This window comes from Chionomys nivalis, chromosome 15, assembly GCF_950005125.1.
Source record: "Chionomys nivalis chromosome 15, mChiNiv1.1, whole genome shotgun sequence".
Taxonomy (NCBI): domain Eukaryota; kingdom Metazoa; phylum Chordata; class Mammalia; order Rodentia; family Cricetidae; genus Chionomys; species Chionomys nivalis.
The window spans coordinates 67085806-67105744 of NC_080100.1; the positions used below are offsets into that span (position 1 = coordinate 67085806).

At 38.7% G+C, this 19939-nt stretch overlaps 1 protein-coding gene across 4 annotated transcripts in view; it reads right to left on the minus strand.

The window, feature by feature from the left end:
- Mctp1 (multiple C2 and transmembrane domain containing 1) overlaps positions 1 to 19939 on the minus strand; it is a 600147-nt gene that overhangs the window by 141312 nt on the left and 438896 nt on the right. For all 4 annotated transcript variants that reach the window (XM_057789474.1, XM_057789473.1, XM_057789472.1 and 1 more), the window contains one exon: positions 19649 to 19768. In XM_057789474.1, the coding sequence (XP_057645457.1) occupies positions 19649 to 19768 (120 nt within the window). The remainder of the gene's footprint in view (positions 1 to 19648; positions 19769 to 19939) is intronic.

Here is a 19939-nt window from a genome sequence, read left to right on the forward strand (position 1 = left end):
CAAAAGCCAATGCCACCTTTTCTTTTAGCTTTTATAAGATAAAGTTGATTGCCCTGTAAGGTGCCATCTCTAGATCTTTTCCATACTTTAAATTCTATTTTAATAATTTCCCATCTCCAGAAACAATGAGGAAATAAAGGCCAAACTCTTTATGTTCTCCTTAGTTCAGGGATCCAGCTTGATCTTCCTCTAGAGAGAGGATATCAAAGCTGGTAGAAAACAAAGATGGCTCTTCACATTTTGCCACTTTTGACACACATGAAGGGATTTCTGGAGGCAAAAAAAACCCTTTATTGACTACCATTAATAGGTAGCAATATGTGTATCTGTGCATATATGTTGAGCTTGGATAAATTAGAGAGGGGGCAATATGATTCCCAGGAGGTCAAGTTCACCATCCCTCAGGGTCAGTCCCTGGTGTGTTGATGTCCCAGATGCGGCTGTAACAGAGGAAGATCTGTTGCCTCCTGTGATCATCTGGTTCTGAAGATTGCAAACACCTGTTCAAGCACCTGTGTCTCGCCCTTAGATTTCTCCACAACTTCAGCTTTGTTCACCTCAGGGAAGACTGGGCTCTGGAAACCACGGGGTTCACTGGCACCTCAGTGTAAGCCTTGCTTTGGGAAGGGTCAGTGAGAGGGTAGAGGGAAGACATATCAGGTGATCTGTCTATATTTGTAACGAGTAGAAAGACCCCTCAGAGTTGAAAAGAACACACTAAAAAATGTTTATGACTATTCCTAAATCCACTTATAACCAACATGAAAATCAGCTATACTAAAAATCAGGGCGGGGGTCATCAAATCTTCTCATAAGTAAGAAAGCCTGGGGGGAAATAAGTATGTAATATCTAATGTGTATATTCAAGGACAGAGGTTTGTCTACCCTTGTGCGAATCTTCCCCTTCTGCCCAGCCCTGGAGTTCTCTATGTGAGAAATGCCATCTCTATTAACTACCAAGGAGGTGACTGTTTCCTTCAATCAGTGGGAGCTCTAATAGTGCTGACCCTTGGGGTCAGAAGTGTCCCATCCTGAAGCTGTACTCTGTGGCTTTGACTGATCTGCTCCAATGTGAGCATGCAGGTCCCAGTCACCATGAGGTCTTTGTTGAGACTGCAAAAATTTCATGTTTCAAAACAGAGGTTGCAGTGTTATCAACTAAGATGGTAACTAATGCAACACAGCTTCTAGAAATGCAGCAGAATTTCTAGGAAATCACAACCACAGACTGCTCTGCTGCTTAACAGCTGAAACCAAAAAACCTGAGCACAGAGTTCCTGAGCAAAAGTCCATTCCTCTGCACTCAAGAGCAATTTCCCTACTCAAGAAAGAGTCGTTGGGAAATGTGACAAGGCTTCACCCAATCGAATCATCAAAACAGGAATGGATGCTTATGTCTGGAATTTGATTTTTAAAAATTCACGAAATTACACGTTCATAGGTATGAATCATAGTTGTTTGATAAGAATTTTGTATACAGAAAATCAAGTTCCCTCCCATAAGACACGGAATATAAAATTGTTATTAGAACTCCATTAATGAACAATTGAATAGTAATAAAATGGAACAAAAAATTCTGGTCGTAGTAATCACAACTTTGAGAGCTCAGGAACTATTTCTAGTGTTGTTAACAGAAACCCGCTGTTACCCCTCCACCTGGAGCCCTCCTTACCCACCTCCTCCTCACACTGTCAGCCTAGGCTCGCAGGCCTCTCGCTCTCCAAAGCCTACCCATCTCTGCTCCACATGCTCAGATCACACCAATTCGGGATCCAAACTTGGAGCAGAAACTGTTAACGTGGTGGACATGCAGCCAGTACAACGAGAAGAGAATAAAAGAGCAAACGTATTTCCAGTTTTGGCATATAGCCCTCCCTAAAAGATAGATTATTATTCTCAAATAAATCAAAAGCTACAATTCTAAAAACATCATGTACTGTTTTCGACTCATGAATTAGGAATAAAGGTACATTTTGATACAGAACACATGCTCTGAACTGCTTGAATTAATACACTGCTGTCAATTATTCCCAAATACTGCTTCAAAGAGAAGGAAATTACCTTCATCGCATATATATCTTGGATATATTCTTACACATATGTACTTAATTACATATTTTTACAAATATATTACTTATATGGATATGTAATTGTACTTTGCAGTAGTTGATTAAAAATAACTAGAATGATAATAATGCAAATCCTTTTATCTTTCATCTATTCTTTATAGAGCTGGGGTTAAACAGCCCTTTAAGGCAGCGAAGTTTCACTGTGTGCAAAGGCGTGGCTGACTTCGGGACCAGTCTTTTCACGCTTTGTCCTAGGTACTTCAGTGCTCTCCTATCTCTTGGAAAGTTATTGATATTTTAATCTGACGGACACCACATTTCAGGCAAGAGGCTTTTTGATTTCCTAGATTCCAGGATATGTTGCCAGCCAATCTGCCGTCTCCAACCAACCCTGGATCACGACACAAAATAAATCCTGTAAGATTTCCTCATAAGATCCTGAACTTCAAGATCAAACCACGGCACACCAAATCTAGGCCACAGTTTAAGACTACAGACCATCGTCAAAGTCTGGACTTTATGGAAAGAGCTCTGCGGGTGTTTAACAGATCTGTAACGCGGAGCGAGTTTTTCCTGTTGGACGAAAGGAGTCACTGGAGAGCTTTCCGTGGCGCAAGACTGCTCCCTAGCGGACATCCTGTAGAATGACACATAAGACAATCTGCAGAGGTTGGGGTAAACAATTTAGTACAACAGTATCAAAATTATTTGCTGGCAGAAGACAAGCTCAAGAGTATATACAGGTTTCATAACCCACATGGGGATTTGCAAGGCACTTTGCACTTAAGATTACAATAGAATTTTAGGGTTTTACATGGCTTCTGTTTCTTATGGAGGGTTATCTTCAGACAAATGTAAATTGCTTTTTAATAGAGAAAATATTCTCTCAATAATATATTCTAACATTCTCAATCTATATTTATTACTTACATGGATTCCACAGAGAATCCATGTTAATAATCTCGTTTTCAGGGGAGTGATCACATTGTTTCCATGGTTTCCTTCATGTCCTGGCAGAGCAGAGGAGAAAGGGCAGTTCACAGTAAACACCCCAGGACGCTTGAAGATTTTAAAATAGACTCACTCGAATATGTGCAATATGTCATAGACAATATTTAGAATAATTCAGTTTTTATTTCTAAACTGCATTTCTTCTTTAGGGAACTGCCAAACACTTCAGTTATGAAGCTCAGATGGTTATCTGTTTTACAATAAAAAGATCTGATATTTCACCAGAGAACGTATGGAATTAGCACTGCATTCTCAGTAATTTTTGTGACATGCCACATTTTTGAAATATAGAGAATGGTTCCGAAATACAGATTATTAGATTCATCAGATTATTAGAAATGTATTTTCTTTCAATTTTAAAGAATTTCAAGTCTATTTCAAAACTCATATATATTATGGATAAAACCCATCAACAATCTGTCACTTTATATGTACAAAGAAGCCCACCCCCAAAGTATCTCTATGTGTTGATAATGAGGCCAGTGAAACATCTGAAAGGTAGCGAGAACCCCACTGCTTTGTGCTGGAGATGCCGATCACTACTGTCAACGTAACTGGGATATGTGAACGGGTCTTCAGTGGTGCTGTTTATACAGCCCAAACTCTGCTTTCTGGTCTACTGAGGAAGGTCCACATGACCTAAATTTTAAACACCAGTCAGAGCATGTGCAGGCTGCATAGAAAAGAGAAGCACAATGCAAACACTTAGTCCTGTTTGGCATGATGCAATGCTAAGTATAATATATCCTTGAAACAGTCACAAGTAATAATCTTAGGAAAATTTCACTTGGCAAGAGCTCAAAGAAATGAAAAATTTGCTAGAAAACTAAGTCCTCTAGTTTGCTTTGATCTGCAGACAACTGAGGGCTGGTCAGCACTTCCTTTCCTGACATGAACTTCAAGCAGTTAGATGAAGGATATATGTGCTCGGATCGACAAAGCAGGAGCACTGAGGCAGTCTGCAGCACGGCCTCCTACCAGACTTCCCAAAGAATAAACGTTGCATGTATAGTGTTTAATTGTATGTAATCATAACGTACAGTATAATTATGGAATGATTAAATGATCTCAATTTTATTTTAATTAAATAGCTAATCTTTTTATTAGAAATGGGTCTCTATAATTACATTGTTCAAGAGAAATTTTATAAAACCGAGGACAGAGTCATAATTTTCAAAAGCAGATTCATAACAAGTTTTCTAGGAAATGAATATTTAATGCATCTAAAAATACTTTTCTTCTTAAATAGATCTCTAAATTAGATTGTTACTTCTGCAACTGATTCAAACTGTGTTCAGTCTGTACAACTGAGAGATTACTAAGATTATTCAGGATATGTGAAAGAGTTATTAATTAAAAGTTTTTTAAAGTTCTTTAATATTGCTTTCTTCGGCAAGTTGGATTTGGAAGGCCCTCTTATTACTCACCTGCTCATACAAAAGGATGCGCGGAGCTTTACTTCACTCTCAACACAGTCAAAGGCACAGAGAAGGCATGGCTGTTCCTATCACAGTTCAGGAGGCTTTACCAACAAGATGTAAGCCCGAATAATAAAAATTGCATTGTACTTGATAGGTCCTATCCTAAGGCTATAAAATCAAGTAGAATTATTGACCAGTGAAGATTATTCTGTTCATGTAATTACTGTAATGCTGATAACGAGGTAGCCTATCATGCCGTGTGTTGTCCAAATGTGGACCGTGTCTGGGAAAATTGCCCATCTATGGAACAAAACTATTTTCTTAGCTCACAGAAGTCTATGTGACACCTTTTTATTTGTAGTATTTTGATCTTTCATTCTACAAAGAATAACTTCAAAACTAAACTCATGTTACCAACATGAATTTTAAGTATCGCAGCTCTCAGCACAACTTACCAGTAAATGCTCTCAGAAAACGTAGCCAATAAACGGCACTACACTCAGTCAGAAAAGCGCAGTGGTCCTTGGCATCATTCACTACTTCAAAACCATAAAAGGACAGATACTAAATGCATAACTCATGAATTATCAGTTATGAAAAACAATCTTGTTGAGAAAGCTTCACTAGTATAAAAAGATAGACCACTTGACACAAGCCAATAAAGCCTATTGTTTGTGAATCCAATATTCGATTTTTATCATTTATGTTCAACAACTTCAAATGATTTTTAAACCATATTACTTTTTGAAAAAATGTATAAAGGTGAGCATGAGGATTTGAGATGGAAAAACCATATGTTTTCATCCTTGAAATAATTGATATTTTTACATCAAATCCAGGCCTACAAATCTAAGCTGTAAAGACTTGATCTGCAGCATTGATGAGTTCAGAAAGCCCTTTCCTGCATTTCAGAAATAAAGCCTATCAGGAAGGTTAGCATGGGTTAGATGTCTCCCTCTCTCTTCATGTACTATCCTGACGGCTGAAGTTTGCTGCTGTGGGGCCTTCAGATGCAGAGAAGGCTCAGTGCCGGCATCAACATGTGGATGGTTGCATGTCTTTTAGGGTGACTCCGTTTGCTTTGTTTGCATTACACAGACAATAGCCCAAGGCCTTTCATCTTTATGATGAACTCGCTTCCCTTTTATTTCCTGTTAGTCATTTCTTCATATGAAGCATTCTCTAAATGAAGGGAGAGGTATAATTCCCACCAAGACAGGTACCCATGAGAGTATCTGGGACCAGAAAGTTCCTACCCAGTGTTGTCTGAGGACCGCTCCATTACTTTGCCTTCTCTCGAATATCTCATAGATTTTTACACCTTTATAAAAGATCACTCAGATATCTGAGAAAATCAGAAGTACATTACTCACAAAGTCAATAATAAATGTGCATTATGTATTTAAGGATGGGCATACTCCTACTTGTCAACTGATCTGACTGACCATCAAGTTATCTTGATGACACCTTGAGAGTCACAAAGGAAAAGTCCAAGGTGCCAATATTGGACACAAGTAAGTTTCAGTGACATGTGGCAGATACAATTAGAAGTAGCCAGTACTACAATGAAGACAATAGGCCAATAAGATGGGCATGTCCATTGGGTATCCAGTGGGGAGCTGGAGGAACAGGAGTATGCTTAATGAGAGAGAGGCCTGTGCATGGTAGAGACACATTTCACGGACTGCACATGGGTCTATCCATAAGATTTCACCTCCTCCTACTGCATATAAACAGTGTATAAAAAGAGAAAAGAGAGTGAGTTGGACAGCTACTTATATATGTCAAACATAGTAAGGACGATTAAGTAATGAATCCGTAATACTTTTCCATTTGTTTTGGGGGAGTCCTGAACTTTGTGTCAGGCAAGGCTTATTGACATGCTTTGGTATATTTATATATGAACACTAAAAAGAACTGAAAAAAAGTTTGAGGAATGGAAAAACTGAGTAAATATTCAATTATAGAAACTACTAGCTAAGTTTTGAACAGGAAATATGCTAATTGACTAGGTTGGAGTTTAGAACATGCTGAAAATGTTTAATTGTCTAGCTTTGCCTGATGTCTATGGTCACCTGTAAAAGGGTAACATTAGATGTCTTTGAGATAGCTGTTGAGCTTACTAAGAACTGGGTGACCAATTTGAGGAATGATCCCCAGTTTTAATGCTATGCGACCTGGAATCATGGCAGCTGAAGCAAGTCTTTTCTTGCTACACACTCAAAACATTTACCTAATTCCTATCCCTGGCAAAGGTAGACCAGACTCTAGTGAATAATGTATGCAGCTTACTCTCTAATTGAGAAGAACATAAAGCTGTGAACTTTATTTTCTTATATAAGCAAAGTAGCCAGTGCACTCCGAGTGGGTCTGTGTCCAGGGCTCATTCTCATGCCTATTTCCATAGTTTTTGGATAGGGCCAGTCTCTAAATTCTATACAGTAATTTTTGAAAAAGATTTGTGTTTTATAATGCAAGATTTTCGTTATTCCCTCACTTTCCAATGTTACTGGAAGCCAAAATTCAAAACAGGTGTTTGGTGCTAAAGCTGTAATCAAAATATTCTGATAAGAGTTCCCTCGGAAATATAGTGGTTACACAGCCCTGTATAACTTTAACAAACCCGTTTTCTTCTTTCTGCTCCATACAATGTGGTGCCTATTTGCGCCCATTCAGGACTAAATTACAGATAAAGTTACAACAAATTTGTTTTCTCAAAAAAGCAGTCAGCCCTAATATCCCTTGAGTAATAAAAGCCTTGTCTTTCATTCAGAACCAGAACGGGCATAATTTTCCTCAAGAAACAAACTCTACTTCCTGTGACAATAGACCTGTTCTTAAAACTCTGAATGGGACACAGCTCAATTTGCAGGTGTTCGGGTCTAAAGGTAAAAGGGCGATTGACCTCCCGGCTGGCGATTGTTGCTATGGTAGGTAACTTCAGTCTGCTAGTTATAACATTTTATCAGATAAGCTGCCAGAGTTTTCAGCTCCGAATTACTGAGGTAGGCTCAAGTGAATCAATAATTTATACCGATATCTCTCATTCATTCTGATGGTATAGAGATACATACTAACAGTCTGCTGTAGCACGGAACAAAGCCAGAGACAGCATTTAAAGAGAAGGGAAAGAAAACCATTATCTATGTGAACAAGCCCACTGTGTAATGAAGATGCAATGGCGTATTAATTTTATTCTTTAGCTGTGTTAGTGGTCAGCGTGATGAGATAGGAATCTCAATATGGTCACTCTGCAAATACGGAGACAGGGCTTACATCTGCCACACTGATTTTTACGTAAAATATTTGACCTATCAACATAACATAAACCACTGGAAAATATTCATGGCTAGATTAAATTAACTAAATTCTTCATATTTCCTTACTGAGTTTCAGTATAAATTACTTTCTAAACACAAGAATCAAATGCATTTAGGGGCAATACATTAAGAGTATTGTTAATATAGCCTTATGCCATTAATCATTACCTGGGGAAAATTATAGAGTGTTTTATACACTAACACTGTGACATTTTTATTAACTCATAATCCCTGTGCTAACAGTGCTGCACTAAACAAGTAATAATTAAGAAGGCAGAAAATATTAAAAATGCCTACTTTAAAATTCTTCAATCAGATTAAAGGGAACACCCGAGTGCCCGTGAGTGGAAACAGCACACAAAACAGCCTGCCTACATTGCAAGATCATCAGACCTACTCAAATGTGTCCACAGTTTCTGGGTTTTGTCATTAAGATTAAGGGAGTTTATAATCTAGAAACATTATAAAAACACCTCTTAGCAAATTTAACTATAAACAGAGACTGCTTCTTGACAGATTTGAAAATGTGTTTGTAGACAAGAGGCACCAGAAATCATCTCTTGCCCACTTTACCTCTTTTAGTTCAAGGCTAACATGGGTTTGGCCTGGATACATGGGCCGATCTAGACTAAAAGAAGCTGTGTGCAAAACTAACTGAGGGAACAGATTCAACAAGAAGGGAGGTAACATTCTATGATAATACTCAGGTTATGAACATTTTGCTTCCCCAGGAGAAACTGTTTTCTCTTTTCCTTTCCAGTGACTCCCCCCACAACCTTGGTAAATCTGAAAGAAGATGAAAGGGCTTGTAAGAGACAGGGAAGAGGGAAGAAATGAAGTGAAGGAGGGAGGGAGAGGGGTGAGATTGAAACAGAGGAACAGAGAGAGAGAGGGTATGGATGTGGAGAGAGGGACAGAGAGGAAGAGAGGGAGAGAGGAAGGGAAGGAGGAGGAGGGAGAGAGAGAATGATAAGAGAGAGATGTTATTGTTCTCACTTGAACTCTTTAACCTTTTGCATGAATTACTACTGAGCTACCTGGACTCCGGTAACATCTCTGCCCTCTAAGAAAATGTGGAAAAACAGAGAAAGAAAAGAGAAAATATCAGAGTGCTCCTTTTTGATAGTAAGACAGAGGAGGGGAGGTTCCTGCCCTCATCTCATTGGGTGGTACAAACAATGAGTGTGAATCTTACACTCACAGCAGAGAGGAGAGTGGGGCACTCCCTCCCACCTTCCGAGACTCGCTACGCTGCAGTACCCTCAGATCCGTCTGATTCTATCCTGAGGCTTCAATTCTGTCATTCAAGTCATTTGGGCTGCGTCTGGCACAGTTTTGTCTGTGACCGAAAAAAAGGAAACCCAGCCAATGGCGACCGAGATGCACAACAGGCTGGATTGTTGCTGCCTCTGGCAATGGATTAAAAACTTACAAATGACATTTTTCAGTTTAAAATCCGTTTTGTTTACTCATTTAGGAATGGACATTTAGGCTGGACATTCTTGGCAATTGGAGATAGAATACGTCACTAACACTGTTTCTGCAGGAAAAGCCAAGCCTTTGGACAAGCAGGACAAGGTGATTTTCCTTAGGAAGCATCCTTACCTTTAGGTTTAGTGTAGAAAACTTTCCCATATGTCTTTTTAAATTACCTTTCCATACTGATACAAATTTTGTAACCCTATCGGCATCAGAAACAAACACCTGTGTTGTGCCCATGACTGTTATTGGAGTCTAAGTTATCCACAGGTCCCTCTACTTAAGAACTTCAAAGCGGTTCATAGAGGTGATTTAATTTAGCTGTGCTCACCCCAGTAACTCCAATAACTTGGTGCACAAAGTTTATAACAAATACTACTTCATTTTATTCTCAGCAAGAAGTGGGCAATACCCTATGCTTTGATTCTGCCGTTAATTCATAAAGGGATATAATATTACATTATACACTTTAATTTTATGGGGAACAATTTGGATCCATATAATTTGAAGGAAATTTAAGAACACAATAATGCAAGAAGTTTGCTGTTTATTCGGTACCAGGGCACATGCTAGGCATACACGCATGTGCCAGTGAGTGAGGTCTGCAGAGCAATCGATTATCTCAAGTGAATAAAACACATGTGCCTCTTCCCTGGAAAGCTAGGCTGTGGAAAGGTTTATTTAACCACCACATACCAATGCTTGTCAGTATAAGTACTTGGAGATGCTTACTCAACTCAATGATGATTCATACTAGAAACATGGGAAATACATTCTTAGCATTCATTTTTTATTTTATTTTTTTATTTTTTCTTACTAATACTTAGAGAAAACTAATACTTCTCATTTTTGGTGTACCTGACACTCAAAGTGAGCTCTTTGGATTCTTTGTTATTGTATTTATAACTCATACAGCAGTTTGGAGAGTTCTACTGTGATGCAAGCTCAATTAATTAAAAAATTCACCAAAGCGTGCAGGACACATATAACTTACGCTGAGCGCCCACTAGTACATCAGTAAGGAGTTCCTGCCCATCAGAACGTCCCTTAACAGGAAAAGCCAGGAGTCACGAGTCCGGTTTTATACCCTAGGACTTCAGAGTACAATGGAAGTTCTGCTTTAGCTTAATTGAGAACAATTTAACAACTTAACTCATAAGCTTCTCCATTTTATCTTTTCATTCCTGTTGTCTTTGAAATCACCACCACTAAGCAATCGGGGAGAACTGACCTTGCTGATTGAGGGAGCCATTTGTGTCTTTGTTCTTTCAGCTTCTGCACTGTAAAATCATCTCAAGGCCCTTCCATGTGTAACGTTCTGTGGCTTCATTATGTTATTGAGAGTGCATGTACTCTTTACTTTTTAAAGCCCCTTGCCCTAGCCATGATGAGGGATATGATTCTAAAGATGGTGTTGAAATCGATATGTTCCTGGTATCTTCTGCACCAAGTTATGTGTTCATTCGCTCTAGTCTCTCCAGGTGGTGCTTCCATTTTTTGAAGGGATTAGTGAACTTGAGGTATGCCATTATCTATGGCATTTTCATGATGGAGAAACATGCTCCACGGCCCAAGGACCTGTTTTACAGAACAGACTTTTCTGTTTGGACTCAGGGAGCCTACATGAAATCATTACATTTAACTATGTACTAGCTAAGAATTAGGGCTTAGGGATAAAACCACTAGGAGTTTGTGGCTTATGTTGTATGTGTTTCAAAGATTGAGGAAATATCATACACCCAGTTAATAGAAAAAGTACTCTAACATAATCAGCCTCCTGGCCGAGGTAGACAGTAGACGTTTGTAATGGAAGAACCAAACTCTACTTAAAAATTTAAGCAAAAAAAAAAAAAAAATTAACCAAGCCCCATTTTGATTCAACATTTTTAATATTGCTGCCTACCTAGAAAACGTAAACATGGCTGTTGGAACTAAACACAGTTTCTCCTGAGACTCACCTCTCACCTTCCTAGCATAACTTCAGAACAAATAATTCTCTGATAAAATTTTGCTGCACTAATTTGTGGATAATTAGGTGGATTACATTTATCCCTGATAGCCTATCATTAAAAGTTCTCTTCTATTGACTAAGGGAAATTGTGAAATTTGTCAGCATTTTATAGCACAACTGGATGAAATATTTCTGCTTCAAACACTGAAGTCCTGCTGAAGTTTTCTTGCAGAAGCTATATAGAGCACTAACTGTAAAAGTTACAGTATGATTTGTATTTTGTGACACGAGATAAAAAAATCAAATATGTATAGATTGTTTATAAACTGTAACAATGAACTTTTTGTTTGAATGGTGAACACATTAATTTGATCTACTTTTATATGATTCTTCTTTTCCTTCATCTTTCCTCCTCACCCTCCAATGGAGAACTTAGTGAAGAATCCAGAGGGCTAAGTTAGTAAACTTGTTGGACAAATTAAGGACCTGAGTTCATACAGAGCTCTGAATGTAGAGTATGCCTATAGCTGAGGTGGGTGGAGCTAAGCAGGCCCTAGGGTTGCTGAACCGCCAATCTTGTCTCAGAAAATAAGGTGGAGTGCACCTAAGGAAGACCACCAGCATGGAACCCATGTTCCACACACAATCACATGGACTTGCATGCACAGTGCAAATACGTGTAACACACATACAATGAAATATAAAGATTGTTTATTATTAACTAATATAATGCAATGTATTGCACCCTCATCATGAGAGAGGCCATGCTACTTAGTACAGAAAATGTTCTCAGACTTCTCCACATTGATGGAGCTTAGGAAACTGCAGTGGGATTGGAATGCACAAGAAGATCCTATGTGAGTTTGTAAGAACTCAGTTTTCAAAACTAAACAAATCTTTCTGTGAACGAACTCCAATGTAGTCAATAATTTGGTATAGATGTCACAAATGGCTTCTCCAGGCTGGTTTGTATCCTACTTAAACTATGGAAATGCCAAGCTAGGCTTCATCACCAACGCCAAAAAGCAGTCCCAGCTAAACGTATGCTGAGCCCCGTTTGGAGCATTCGCAAGGGGAGAGTATCTCCTGTGAGGGCACAAATGTGTTCTCGGTGGACAAAAAAACAATCTTCGACGTTTACCATTACCTCTCCACAGTTGTTCTTCACATTTAATTTCTCGCGTAAACATCTCTAAGGTGAACTGAAAAGAGTAGGCCCCCAAGACCAAATGAGAGCCATGTGTCGCCATTTTCTTTCTATTTTTCCTTAAAATAAGGACTGACTTCCATTTTGATCTTTGCATACCTATTACAGTTTGATCTGCTTCCTTCGATTTTTACCCACATGCCTATTTACAGTTGGATCTGCTTCCTTTCACTCGTCCCTGATTTTCTCTGCATTTTTTCTTGGGGACACTCACTGACAGCTGATGTGAACACCTTTACTCTCTTATTGATCTCCAAATGCCACCGCTTGCTGAGTGTCCAACCTCTGCCATCACAACAAAAGCCCATGGTGCCACGCAGTCCTAACTCTCAGCTCTCTGCGGCAAAAGCTGCCCAGCTCTTATTAGTATGTTCAAATATGGTTAAATGATGAAGAAAGCAGGGGAACAAAGACAGAAACAAGCTCATTAGCAGTACCTCCAGTTACACACTCACTTAGTAGGCTGGATGCTCACAGTTTGTAGGTGTATCCTGGTATAAGGGTGACCTCACAGGGAGAGGTAGCTAACCAATAAAGTGAGTTAGCCTGCCACTGTTCCGATTCACGCCCGTCCGGAAGCGGTGGATCTTGGATCTACTAGTATAAATCACATAATCAGCTCATTCTTTTAAATATTCTTCTTTGGAAACGACTTGAATAATAATGGATTGCAATGAAAATGAATTGCTGTTTTCCTCAACAAGTGTGTCCCTCAATTAAATTTAAGTTTGAAGGAAGGTAGAATTTCATAGAAGGAAATATTGATTTAAGAATCTGGTGACAGACATTCCTTATTCATTATTTAAAAATTTTTTAATTGGTAGTTCAGTTGTGAAGTTAGTGATTCCGGAGAATCTTCATAATTAATACAAGGTGAAATGGTACAGTACCCAAACAGGAAAAAAAAAATAAGCATATTGAGAGAGTGGACTTCAGGGTACAAACTCCACCACCCAACTCTGAAGCTCATGAAAAGGTGAACTCTTGGACTTAACGCTGGTAACATCTGCAGTTAATACTTCCTTATGCAAAGAATAGCAACACATACCTTGGCAAAAGTGAAATGGTTTAATTATTCCTACCCAGAAAATAAAGCTTTCTTAGATAACAGCATGGCAGTATCCACATTAGAGGATGAAGGGGGTAGAGCTGAAATCACAGAAAGCCTGAGTGTGACCTCTTTGGGATTCAATTCTTGCTACTGTAAACATAAAACAAAATGTTGGAGGAAAATACTTTTCAGTGCCTAACAGAGTCTTACGTGACCAAACTCCCTCAAAGACCAGAAAGTCCCTTTGCAGACATCTGTTAATGTAAACAAAAAAGGGTATCAGCATCATTCAAAGGGAAGATGTGTAGATCTGACCAAGCGCTGGGTTATTATATAATATCCAAGGTCACAAAACGCAGGGATGACTGTGTGTGAGGATGGGTGTGCGCACGGGCCATCACATCTCCTCGCACAAGATCAGAGGGCACGCCCTGATCTCCTACCTCCTGTGCTTCTCAAGACTTCAGGTGACCAGTCCTGAAACTCTACATATTTGAATGATGACTTTCGCCACGGTGTTCTTGCAACTGTAAGACTTTATATAACTTTTTGTATAATCAAGGACAATATTTGAAAAAGAATTCTTGCCAATAATTGAGATGAATTTGGGGGCATGGGAATGTGTGTTTTGATTATCAGTTTTTCATATGAGTGTGTTTTCAGCCTATTGGTTAGAAATTTTTTAATGTCAATATTTTTGATTCTGTAAGTGGAAACTTAAGCAACTTCAGAGATATATAATTTCCTAAATCAATAAAATTCTAGGCAAGTATCTTTCTTCCTTACATGAGTGAAGTTTAATGTAAAAGATTTCTATAAGTTGTAAGTATTGTTTTCTAAATTATCTAAGTTTACTGAAGGGGAAACCATGTGCTGTGAATGTCGGGGAAAGGCTTTGGCGATTTAGATAGATAATTGAAGACAGACCCGTGAGCACAAAGACAGCACCAGCAGTGGAACATCACGTTTCATTGGTGCTTGTTTCTTTGATTTTCAGGTCTTCTTCATTTTTTGTTGCTGCGGGGAAAGTAACAAAGCATGTGCCTGGAACATTTCCATTGTATTTTTTTTTCTAGCTCTAAGAAAATAAGTGTAGCAGAAAAAAAAATGCTCCCATAAAAATAGTTTGAAAATTGTCATAATTTCATTGGTGTGGTATTACTGGTGTCTATTAAATTCTCCAAATGGAAACTTCTGCTGTAAATGTGAAGTGCTTTCTCTAGACCCAGCACAATTACCCTACATTCTGCATCCACTATGTAAGCTAAGACTGGGACCTCAGCAATGCAGAGATGCCCTTGTATCCTACATCCATTGTGTACGCCAGGACTGGGACCACAGCAATGCAGAGATGCCCTTGTATCCTACATCCGTTGTGTATGCTAAGACTGAAACCATAACGATGCAGAGATGCCCTTGTATCCTACATCCACTGTGTACTCTAGGACTGGGACCACAGTGATGCAGAGATGCCCTTGTATCCTACATCCACTATGTACGCCAGGACTGGGACCACAGTGATGCAGAGATGCCTTTGTATCCTACATCCGTTGTGTACGCCAGGACTGGGACCACAGTGATGCAGAGATGCCTTTGTATCCTACATCCACTTTGTACGCCAGGACTGGGACCACAGTGATGCAGAGATGCCTTTGTTTTCACATTGGTATTTCTCCTTGACTAACATGGCCTTTCAGTCCTTAACCATGAAAGCCACTTACAATGCCTGTGTAGCTTGTAATAGTTGTTAGAGAAATCTTTAAGCTGTTTAATGGCAGCAGACTCTGTATACAGGGAGCACACAGTAAAGAATGCTAACTGTCTCTGATCTTTAGGACACTGCCCTTTATTCTAATTGCTTTCCAAGGTTGGGTCCTACTTTTCCTGTGGTTTCTTCATTTTTTTTACTTTTAATTCGGAACATTTGCCTACACATACCTCCCACATGTGAGTCTATGCATGTATCATCCTGTTTGCTCTCTCTACCTCCACAACGGCCCAGCTTTTCTGAAAAAAAAAAAAGTGCGATTCTTTTCAAAAATGGGGACTTTTTGTAAAGAAGAGGGAACACAAAATTGTCTAGAAGCAAAGGAAAGCAGGCGGCTAAAATGCCCAGGAAAGGATTAATAATGAACCAGGGTCTTCATTGAATTACTATAGATAGAATTCTGCTCACTCACTTACAAACACACATACAGAGAGAGGAGAGAGAGAGAGAGAGAGAGAGAGAGAGAGAGAGAGAGAGAGAGAGAGAGAGAGAGAGAGATAGGGCCAGAATCTTACTAGAAAGTCTGCCTGGGTTGGTCAGGATAGAGGGCTGAAGCCAATAGCTTCTTAGATAAGAACAGAAACAGAAGTATTTTATGGCTACCAGTTATGCATTCAGACATGCCGTTTTGCTATACAAGGTGCCATGAGGAGCTGCTTTCTTGTCATAATTCATGTTTCATTGTTTCTCTAAGTAAAATATGTGTTTCCTGCTAGTTATTCTGCACAGAATTGGACTTTAAAGACAAGAGGACATTTTTGATAATGCACATCTTAAGACTTTTCATTAAAGTATCAAATTTAAATTCTACCTCTTTGTGCACTCTGACATTTTTTGTCTGGCATTTTCATTAATTTTGCGACATACATAAATGTAGCTGAAATGTTAACTGATCAATACTTTGTCTCTCTCATGTAGCACTAGGGTTTCATTCCCCAAGGACCACACAGCAGAACAGAAATTAAATGTGTAAAATATCAAATGTTAATGTTAAACACAGCAGCACTTGCTGTGTAACGACAGAAAAGGCTAAAACAATTCCAAATGGACAGATGCTACCGCAAATTATCTACAATCACATTTAAAGATTAAAGTTTGTCCTGTAAAATAATTCTCTGACGCACACTGAAGTGTGTCCTTTTGCTGATAGCTCAGTTTTCCAATTATTTTTGTGCTCATTACAGTGAGAAATGACAGTGCTGAAGAGAAGGAATGTGTGCTCACTTGCCCTCCTTCCCTCTTCCCGTTCCGCACCCACTGGCTTCCACGAGAACACAAATGTCTGGTCTGGAGTCTGGTGAAAATTAGTCCAATTTGTAAGATATTTCTAGGTCTACAATTGCTGATTCCCAGGGACAAGCAGTGCCCGCTACACCACAGACAGAACAGCTCCCTTTGAAAAATAATATTCATCAGAAAACTTAGAAACCAAGCTCTTCCAGAAGCCGATCTGCTTAGCTTTGCCATTTCCCCTGGTTTTGTCCCTATGGCCTGCTCACAGGTGGTGCTGGGAGGCTGTGTCTACTGTTTGCGTTTTGACATTCATTGACACCGAGATGCAAAATAGGATTGTTTTCTTCCATTTTGACCTCACTATTTTGCATTTGTTTTTCAGAGAACTGAATCAGAAGAGAAAACCAAAATGGAATAGAAAAAAATTCATATTCATTTAAACATTAAAAAGCATACTGATCTGGCCCTAAAACTAAGCCACATAATGGTATAAATGCATGTCCTCCATGAGGCAGCTGCAGCTAGGAAAAATGGCCCAAATGGAACCAATATTATAATAATAGACCCATGATCTGTCAAGAGGGCATGATGGGAACAATATGTCTGTAACAATGGGCACTGCTTACGTTCATCTAATGGAAATCAGTTCTTTTCAACAAATTGCCCTAATAAACCTCTGCTTATGCAATAGCAACTTTAAATGATTTTGTTTTTAAATACTTCATTTACTCTCTGTAAGATGGCTAAAATTTTTTACCAAGTTTTTTCTGCATTTACATCACAACTCTCAGATGTACATCTTAAAGGTTTCTACAGAAAAGAATATTTACTATGTGGCATAAGGCAAGCTACATTCATGAGCTTCAGTTTCTTCACCTATATACTAGGAAAAATAGAATCTACATTATGAAGTTGTTGAAAATATTAAATTCTTAGTGCAAGAACATTTTCATTTATTTACATATAAACAATAGATCCTTGACACATAGGGAGTAACTGATAAACATTAATTTCTATTTGTACAAAACTTTCTATATCAGAATTCAATCCATGATTAAGTAGATTATTGATAAGAGATTATAACAGAATTTTGGGGTCATATGGAAATTATAGGCAAATTGCTTTGGTAGTATTGACAGTTCTTATCATGATTTAATAATCAGATTTATTATAGTAAACTTATTTGTTTTGCATTTCTTTAAGAAAAAATTTAAATTGGCAGCCTTATTCAAAGAATTTAGTTGGCTGTTTATCCTGGAGGCTCACTGACTTCTAGTGCCCTTCAGTGACAGAGAGTGGTGTGAAGACAGCAGGGTAAACACAGCATGGACTCCCAGTCGGAGCCTAAGCAAAGAAAGCTTGATATTTATTATTTCAACCGTATTCAGCAAAGTGCTGTTACTTTTTCTTTTTTCCAACAAAATGGTTAATGGTTTCTTCACATTTTGTTGTGCTCTTTCCTCTTCCATCCTCGTTTTCAGCCCTGTTTCCTACCTTCATTACTGCAGTCTTTTCAGAGCAAACCCCTTGTATTTGGCTTGGTCTGTTACAAACTGGTTACTGGCTGAGGCAGACACTGCGTTTTCTGCAGGGCTTTGCTTCCTTCTAGTGATGTCACTGTAAGTGAGATTACAGGCAGGTGCCTCTGTTTCTCAGGTTTCAGTGGCTTCTTTTCTCTTTTTAAGAAGCAAAAGGAGATTATAAAAAGGAGCTGCCATCTTGAATTAATTTTAAAAATGACCTTAGGAAGCGGAAAGAAGTTTATGAAGACTCACAACACGCTGTAATGCCAAACAGTCCACAATGAACAATCCTGAATAAATGATAAAATTGCATACATTTTTATGTTTTCAAATTCCATAAACAGCCACAGAGATGGCTTTAAGGAAAGCCAATCAGAAATAGCAGCAGACATTTTCAGTAGAGTTTTATTGTTATTTTAAGTCCCCACAGAACCTGAAATTAATGATAATATATATGTACAAATTGTCTATCATTTGGCTGACTATCATAATGCCGCTATGCTGATGAAAATCAGAATGTCCCACTATATCTATTATGTGAGCGTTATCAGACGAGCACAGGGAGAAGAACTACTTCTTAAGCAATGAAGGTGGCAGTCACCTCCTTGAGAAAGCAACAGCATGTCTATGGGAAGCAGACAGCACAAAGGGACATACACAGTCTTTGTTCGTGTGCTCAGACATCAGTGAACCTCCCAGACACGGCCTGTGCAGAGGACCAGACTCCAAGGCCTGAAACATACATTAATTTGACCGTAATATAAAAGTCAACTGGTACTCTAATTAAGGCCTTTCTGTAAACCCTCATAATAATGTCATATTTTGCAAAACTGGCAACTTCAAGGAAGCGTAAGATGCTCATTTCCTAACACAAAATAAAATAAAGACTTTCAAAAGATGGACTCCACGGAAACCTCAGGTAAAACGTCAACCAAGCAGAAATAGTGCGAGTATAAAGATCCTGACTAGGTCCAGAGAAAGTGCCTTTTTAGATTTTTCTGCCCCTGCCAGTTGGTCTCAGTATCATTTCTTAAATGATCTGTGTAAAAGGATAGAGGATGAACCTTGTGTGGAGAATATCTGGGTCGATTACATTCTCACTTGTGACTTTTCAAAACTAGAAACCACAGAATCATCTCTCAAATAGGTCCCATCCCTTTGTGCACTACTCATTTATTAAAGCTTACCAACCAGCATACTACTGCCAGTGACATTCCTATCCTGACAAAATACAGAACGAATCAAATCAAAGTGTGGATTGTCAAGGCTGTTGCCATTGTCTTTGTTTGTTTTCTCCACAGAGACGTATTTTTTTTTTTTGATTCTCCTATTTGGATCTAGAATTGTACAATACGCAAAATTTTACTTTTTAAGTGTCAGAGAACATTTGACTAAGATGTCTTGCGTTCCGGAAATCTGAGGAATATATTCTTGGATTCAGGCCCTGAATAATCCATCAGGTTCCTGCCCACAGCAAATCTGTCCAGTCAAGTCTCAAAATAGGAGTTTTAAAATGACTCTATCAACATAACTGTTACTATAGCCACAGAGAGTTGGAGCTAAGATTGCTGAATCTGATGAATAACAACAGGCGAGCAGTACAGTGTGATCATACCACAAAAGCGGCAAGACTCCTTGGGGGTGAATCCCAGTCAAAGCAACTATTAACGTAGTACGCAGCATTTACCAGCACCATGACACAGCGCTTCGTTCTGACGAAGTTTCTCAGAAGCAGCTGTAAGGAAAATACAAACAGTATTAGAGTTTACAAGACTGAAAACAATCAAGAATATTGTATGATTCTACAAGCTTGTGGAGATTTAGAATGGACCCAGAGAGGCAATAAGGTGACAAAGATACCAAGTGATTTGGTTCACTAGGTAAAAAACAAGAAGCACTAATGGAT